Source organism: Triticum dicoccoides, chromosome 4A (genome assembly GCF_002162155.2).
Source record: "Triticum dicoccoides isolate Atlit2015 ecotype Zavitan chromosome 4A, WEW_v2.0, whole genome shotgun sequence".
Taxonomy (NCBI): Eukaryota; Viridiplantae; Streptophyta; class Magnoliopsida; order Poales; family Poaceae; genus Triticum; species Triticum dicoccoides.
The window spans coordinates 738,340,411-738,348,422 of record NC_041386.1 but is presented as its reverse complement, the minus strand read 5'-3'; the positions used below and the strand labels follow the sequence as shown (position 1 = coordinate 738,348,422).

Here is an 8,012-nt window from a genome sequence, read left to right as displayed (position 1 = left end):
CCGGTTTTTGTCCCAAAAAATGACCCGAGCAGATCCTGCATTTTCGCCAAACCGTAAATATTTTGCCTTTAGCCATAAAATGACTCGGCGCCACGTGACGACACGTCGCTGGCTAGCCAGGAGCCGCTTGGCGCCGTTGCCGGGGCGGCGGCCAGGACCCAATTGTAATCTACATTTTGCTTTTAGGGGGCTTTATGCTATTTTTAGGACCCTGTTGTAAATTTAACTACTAACAAGTGGGCTTCTACATATGACCCGAAACGAGTTTTATGAGATCTGTTCAGGCGGAACACACACCTTAGTGCTATAGTATATCCGAAACGATTTTACAGTAGGAGATTTTACGAGACCTGCCAGAGATGCTCTTAGCGGATCTCCAACGTCGAGCCACAAAACGTCCAGACCGACGCATCCAATGTGATGTGGCATACGTCCCGCGTGTTGGATTTACGTTGGGGAGGTTTGCGGGAGTCAAGACCTCTACTGCGTTGGGGAGGTTTGCGAGCAATAAAAAATGTACACCTAGCAGTCGGATTATACGCCGATTAGACGGGCCTTTGATTCGGACGATTGGTCGGCCGGTGGCGACCCAAAGAAGAAGAAGAGGGAAGCAAGGTTCAATTTGAAGGATGAAAAATCGTTGTGTGATGCTTGGCTCGCCATTAGTGTCGACCATTTTCAAGGCACGGAGCAAGAAGGCTCGACCTTTTGGTCCAATGTTCATACTTGGTTCCTTGAGCACAAGAACTTTTTCTTAAACTCGGAAGTGATCCGAGATTGTACGCCAAAGTCGCTCACACATCAATGGTATACCACCCAAGAGCCCGTGAGCAAGTATTGTGGCCATCTCAATACACTCATAAACCAGTGGCCAAGTTGTACGCTAATCTCGGAGCAAGTAAGTTGTTATATGTGTTGGTCATCTGTCTGAATATGCTATATGTGTTGATCATGCCTCTTTTGCTATCCCTCATGTGCGGTCACATTGTATTTGAAGGTGGAGAAGAATAACTTCATCGTCATGCATTGTTGGTTGAAGTTGAATGGGAAACCTAAGTGGCTCCTATCCATTTCTCATACCGTCAAGAGCACCGACATCGGCAATGAAGACAAAGATGGTGATCCAATAGACCCAACAAAAAGAGACCTGACCAAGAAGGTCAAAAGGGCGATCCGAGGGAGGAAGTGGGAGTACAGAGTAGGGGAAGGGGAAGCGAGAAGGGGCGGCAACCAAGGTGATGGAGAAGTTCAAGGGCATTGTGGAAAAGAAGGAGAAGGAATGTGTCAAGCGTCATGACGTCAAGGGGGAAAAGAGGGCGGAGAGGTTTGACATCTTCATGGTGACAGCGGAGAAGAAGATCAACCTCGAAGAGAAGAAGACCAAACTCGAAGAGAGGAGGTTGAGCTTGCGGTTGCTTCGGAGGAAACCAAAATGTTGTCCACGAAGATGGGCAATTTGGATCCCGGTGGAGGGAAGATCATGCAAGCCGTCCATGTGAAGATGTTGAAGTGCTTGGCGGCAGAGATGGCGGAAGCAAAAGCTATGGAGGAGCCGGCGACGGAGTGATAAGAGAGTAGACACGAACAACCAGTCTGAGAGGACACAATTTGAACAGACTGACGAACTAGAACTTTTGTAATCGAACACATGTAAAAACTTACAAACATCTTCCACTTTTTGGTTATGTATGCACTTATTTACTCATCACAACTGCTATTGATCAACATATAAACTTTTGTGATCAGGCGGATGTTTTGGAAATGACGTTGGATGGACGGCTCCCGTATCCATGTCCGCGGACGCATCCGCAGACGGATAGCAGAAGACCATGCTCGAAGAGAGGAGGTTGAGCTTGCGGCCGCTTCGGAGGAAACCAAAATGTTGTCCATGAAGATGGACAATTTGGATCCCGATGGAGGGAATATCGTGCAAGCTGTTCATGCGAAGATGTTGAAGAGCTTGGCAGCAGAGATGGCGGAAGCAAAAGTTGTGGAGGATCCGGCAACAGAGTGATAAGAGAGTAGACACGAACAACCAGTCTGAGAGGACACAATTTGAACAGACTGACGAACTAGAACTTTTGTAATCGAACACATGTAAAAACTTACAAACATCTTCCACTTTTTGGTTATGTATGCACTTATGTACTCATCACAACTGCTATTGATCAAAACATATAAACTTTTGCGATCGGGCGGACATTTTGGAAACGACGTTGGATGGCCCGCTCCCGTATCCATGTCCGCGGACGCATCGGCAGACAGATAGCGAGTGTTTTGTGGCACCACGTTGGAGATGCAAGGTGGTTTGCAAAAGGGATGGTTACCAAAAGTGGCAAGTACATAGTCAACCCATGCTAAATTAACTCTCTGTCACTATCCTAATCAATTTTTGATCTTGCAGATAGCCATAATCTTGATAAGAACTCCTCTAAAAAACGATGGAGAAAATTTGAGTAGTATGGCGTTTGATATGATGTTTAAATTCCTTCAGACATGGTAGGGAAATAAGGAGAAAATGACACACCATATAAAGGTTATTTGCCTTGTTGTCAGCTCATGTGAGAGAACCTTTGAAAAGAAAAACCCATAAATGAATTTAGGGAGCAATAAATATGCCTTGTATCTTATTGTCATATTCCACGAGAGCTCCAATTAAGGCAATGCTGAAATCACCGCAAGAAAGGACCACGAGTACTGATGATCGGGGAGTTACTCCATTTCCACCCCAGTGCCCATGCTCGTCGGAAGGGTGGTCGTTACACATGCCGGAGTGCAAGGAGATGAGAGATACTAGCACATCGAGCATGCATGAAGGATTGGGCAAATTCTTCACTGAAAGGGTGGCCATTGCCCAAGGGAGTGCAGAGAAGAGAAATATTAATTGTGTGGTCATTGCCCAAGGGAGTGCAGAGAAGAGAGGTAGTAATTGACATGATATCACGACGAGAATGGCAATAATGGGGGGCACCAAATGGCGAGGACATTTGAAGGTCACAAGAATGCAAAAAAGAGTCCACCAAAAGGGGATGAACAACGCCACTAATATGGGAGAACAACGTTTCATGGCTTGATGAAGCCAAACAATGATTTCTTCACATCCCCAAGCCCACCATAGAGGGAGGGAAGACAAGACAATGCCACCAAGTGGGATAAGTCACCCGAAGGTGCCGTCAATTTTAGACAGTTGATGCCGACATAGATTTCTCCAGCCTTCTGCTAGTCACCACACATCCAATCAACCATACCTGGTCTCAAGGGCATGACCTGTGACTTATGGGCCGATCGATAGTCGCGATTGAGCCCGAGGTAGAGGAAGCCGAGGGTGCAGGGGCACATTTGGATCTAAGGCAGAAGGGGGAAGTTTCAACCTCCATGCATCTCAACCAGACCCAGAACTCAACTGTTACACTGATAGAGATTCCTAACATGATGTATTGTTGGCACCGTAGGGTAATTGAGGCTGACACGGTTCAAGATTTTAGATCCATGCCTGATCCAGGCCAATGCAGCTCGCTGGAGGTCATAGCCAAACAAGGAAGAAAAAGGAGGGGGCTTCAGAGCAACCACCTTGTGGAGGGGAAAGAAGCCCACAGACGAGAGAGCATGCTGAGCATGGGTATACTGTCGTTGTACGTCAGATAGGGCTTAGCATGTAACGACGATAAAAAGGGCATGATGCAATGTGGGTAGGTGGTGGTGGGGTCCTCCAGGGTCGCCCAAGGACAACCTAGGAGTTAGAGGCGAGTCCATATTACTCCTATATGTCGCTTTTCTTTTATGTCAGCGACATGCTCTTGTTGGATGGTAGGGCGACCCCAACCCTTCCCCTACTTATGTGTATCCACTAGTCCGAACTGAAAAGGCCCTCTAATATTGACGCCAAGTGGTCTCCAGCCTTCTGCTAGTCACCACACACCCAATCAACCATACATGGTCTCAAGGGCATGACCTGTGACTTATAGGTCGATCGATAGTCGCGATTAGGGTGCAGGGGCACATTTGGATCTAAGGCAGAAGGGGGGAAGTTTCAACCTCCATGCATCTCAACCAGACCCAGAACTCAACTGTTACACTGATAGAGATTCCTAACATTATGTATTGTTGGCACCGTAGGGTAATTGAGGCTGACACGGTTCAAGATTTTAGATCCATGCCTGATCCAGGCCAATGCAGCTCGCTGGAGGTCATAGCCAAACAAGGAAGAGAAAGGAGGGGGCTTCAGAGCAACCACCTTGTGGAGGGGAAAGAAGCCCACAGACGAGAGAGCATGCTGAGCATGGGTATACTGTCGTTGTACGTCAGATAGGGCTTAGCATGTAATGACGATAAAAAGGGCATGATGCAATGTGGGTAGGTGGTGGTGGGTCCTCCAGGGTCGCCCGAGGACAACCTAGGAGTTAGAGGCGAGTCCCATATTACTCCTATAGGTCGCTTTTCTTTTATGTCAGCGACATGCTCTTGTTGGATGGTAGGGCGACCCCAACCCTTCCCCTACTTATGTGTATCCACTAGTCCGAACTAAAAAGGCCCTCTAATATTGACGCCAAGTGGTCTCCAGCCTTCTGCTAGTCACCACACACCCAATCAACCATACATGGTCTCAAGGGCATGACCTGTGACTTATAGGTCGATCGATAGTCGCGATTAGGGTGCAGGGACACATTTGGATCTAAGGCAGAAGGGGGGAAGTTTCAACCTCCATCATCTCAACCAGACCCACAACTCAACTGCTACAATGATAGAGATTCCGGACATGTGTATTGTTGGCACCTTAGAGTGATTGAGGTTGACACGGTTCAAGATTTTAGATCCATGCCTGATCTAGGCCACTGAAGCTTGCTGGAGGTCATAGCCAGACAAGGAAGAGAAAGGAGGGGGCTTCAGAGCAACTGCCTTGTGGAGCGGGAAGAAGCCCACAGGCGAGGGAGCATGTTGAGCATGAGTATACTGTCGTCGTACGTCAGATAGGGCTTAGCATTTAACGATGACAAAAAAGGCATGGTGCAATGTGGGTAGGTGGTGGTGGGGTCCTCCAGGGTCGCTCCAGGATAACCGAGGGGTTAGAGGCGAGTCCCATATTACTCCTATAGGTCGCTTTTCTTTTATGTCAGCGGCATGCTCTTGTTGGATGGTAGGGCGACCCCAACCCTTCCCCTACTTATGTGTATCTGATAGTCCGAACTAAAAAGGCCCTCTAATATCGACGCCAAGTGGTCCCCATGATGCATAGCAACATTAAAGCATTGGCCAACTTTGATTCGTCCGATTTGTTGCATTTAATGATAAACTTGTTGAATTGCTTATTATGCAAAATTTATCGTAAAATCGTTTGGCATGCATCCACCGTTGATTTATTGTTAAAGGTTGTAGATGGACAAAAAAAATTAGTTTTAGAAAAGAGGGGGCGGACAAAAATTCTAGAGACGAAGTGTGGTAATACACCCACCTTTATGAGCACAAACGCATACCCTACCCTATGAGCACATCCAAAAGGCTAGGCCGGCATATCATTTTAAAATTGACGAAGTCATCACAAGCACCTCGTAATCGACGGAGACGTCTCCTTCTACTGAAGATACATAGGTAAAAATCCTGAAATAAATCCAGGATAATGCGAGCATCAAGACTCGAGCCGTGGTGAGCTGGATACCAAGGCCGTCATAACCATCCAAGCACATGTTTGTTCACGATAAAGTAGGGTAGTTTGTTGAAAGTAAAAAAAATATCAATTCGAGATATACATACGGACGGTTATCTGGGCAGAATTCCGGAAGAATCGTGAAGGCCGTCCCTTCGAGGAACACAGCCGCGGCCGCCGCCGCTCTGTTGCCCTTCCGGCTTCCAAACCCTAGACTTCCGGCGAGCTCCGGAACTTGACGGCCAGCCACCGATCCACGAGCCCACGAGGAGCGCGATGCCAGCCGGGGGAGGAGAAGCAAGCAAGCATGGCCGCACGGGGAAGGAGCAGAGCCACCCGCCGGCGATCCGCCGCCGCGGCGAGTCCCGTCCCGCGCCGCCGTTCCCCGCCGTAGCTTCTCAGGTCTGATCCATACCTCTTCTTCCAATCAATCTTTCTTGGGTCAATGGACGGGAATCGGCCGGGAGCCTAATCAATCTTTCTTTCTTGGGTCCGTTCATAGAAGAGGAGGAAGCAGGGGAAGCAGAGGCAACCGCCGGCGGCGGCGGGGAGCGTCTCCTCCGAGGGCCCCCTCGTCGAGATCCTGGCGCGGCTGCCCTACCGGTTGCTCTGCCGCTTCCAGTGCGTCTCCAAGCAGTGGGGCGAGCTCTGCTCCGACCTCATCAAAAGCATCAAGACGGCGCCGCAGACCCTCTCCGGATTCTTCCACAACAACTTGGCCGGCAGCCTCTGCTTCAGCAATTTGTCCGGCGGACGGCCGCTGGTCGACGCTTCGCTCCCGTTCCTGCGCAAGACCTACCAAAGATTCAAGCTCCAGCAATGCTCCACCAGCCTCCTCCTATGCAAGTGCTGGGAATCGGAAGACGACGACGACGAATTCGACTTTGTCGTGTGCAATCCCATGACCGAGCAGTGGACCGTGCTGCCTCCTATAGAATGGCCGGACCAAGACGATGGAGAACCCCAAAGTTTCGAGCTGATGTATCCCTTCCTGGTTTTCGACCCGGCCGTTCCGTCTCGTTTCGCGGTGTTCGCGCCCCTCATGGAGTCGGTCGACGTCGTGGCTGTATACTCATGGGAGACCGGACAATGGGCTCCGAGCAGCGGGTGGGAAGACATAGCGCATCCCGCCGTCGATCCGGAATGCGCCGTCCTCCTCAATGGCATGATGCATTTTCTGCATTTGACGGTCGACGAGCCCTTGATAGCCGTGCTGGACACGGAGGGGCAGGTTTGTCGGGAGATTGCTGTCCCGGATGACATGCTAGGAGCCATACCTGGTTATGGTTCGGTGGGGTGCTCTCAGGGACTCCTTCATGCTTGGTACATGGATCCTCATGATTACGAGCTCTCTGTGTGGGTGCTCAAGGATTATTATGCTACTACCGAAGAAGAGTGGACCCTAAAGCATACCGTCGATGTCCCGCGTCTCTTTGGAGAAAAAACGGAATCCGATGAAGAAGAAGAGGATTGTCGCCGCCAAGAGAATGGGGCCCATAAGTACGATGTGTTTGCAATGCATCCGGAGCATAATGTTATCTTCCTTACTGATTGGAAGGAGGTAAATCTGTCGTACGATATGGACAGCAGGCAAGTGCGTCCCATATGCACCACTGGAGATTTCCTGGGTGGTCTGCCTTTTATTCCCTGCTTTGCCGATTTGGCTCGACCTTTGCAAAATTCACTCTTCTAGTTCCGTGGCACTGGTTTGGACATGTCCTCCTAGCATTCCAAATTATATGTGCTCTCCAGGTGCATCCGTTTTGTGGCGTTGAACAATGTTGGTTAGTCGTAGAGATTTTGTAAGAGGCAAGCGGTCCAAATGGGTAAATGCTTGCTTAGTACGTTGCATGAATGACTTGGTCACCTAAATATATTTGCGTTTATGTAGTACTGATTAATGTGGTCACTTGTTATCTGTTCGCGCCGGCTGAATGTGAGTTTACATTATCCAAATATTTATATTTCTGTTGTTATTTCCATTTCTGTCAAGCAAATAGATATTCGATATGACTGCTGAACAGAATTTATGAAATCAATATGGAGCTTTTCTATATATAGAGTGCATATACAGAGTGTAAAGAGATGCTAGTGCCATTTATGAAATCAATATGGAGCTTTTCTATATATTAAAAGTATGCATCTTACCAGATATAGTGAGCATGATTATTTCTTCATTTTTTTCAGGGGAGAGAGCAAAATGATTCTGCCCGTAGCTAAAACTAAGCACTTTTTAAGTTTTCTCTCTGTCACTAGCCACTAGTGTGTTTCTAATTAATTTCCTGTTTCTGAACCTTTTTTTTGCGGGGATTGAACTTCTGATTGACCAGTTTTTCCTACTTGAATCCTGACCATACTGTTGAGCTGCTAG

The 8,012-nt window shown here is 48.4% G+C and overlaps 1 protein-coding gene across 1 annotated transcript; it reads left to right on the top strand.

Moving 5' to 3' along the window:
• The first annotated feature begins 5,782 nt into the window (after nucleotides 1-5,782).
• Nucleotides 5,783-7,603, top strand: LOC119288288 (F-box protein At5g65850-like). The gene is made up of 2 exons (XM_037567924.1): nucleotides 5,783-6,043; nucleotides 6,144-7,603. Exons 1-2 carry the CDS (start codon nucleotides 5,918-5,920, stop codon nucleotides 7,332-7,334), a joined length of 1,317 nt encoding a protein of 438 aa, XP_037423821.1. The 5' UTR covers nucleotides 5,783-5,917; the 3' UTR covers nucleotides 7,335-7,603.
• The last annotated feature ends 409 nt before the right edge of the window (nucleotides 7,604-8,012 follow it).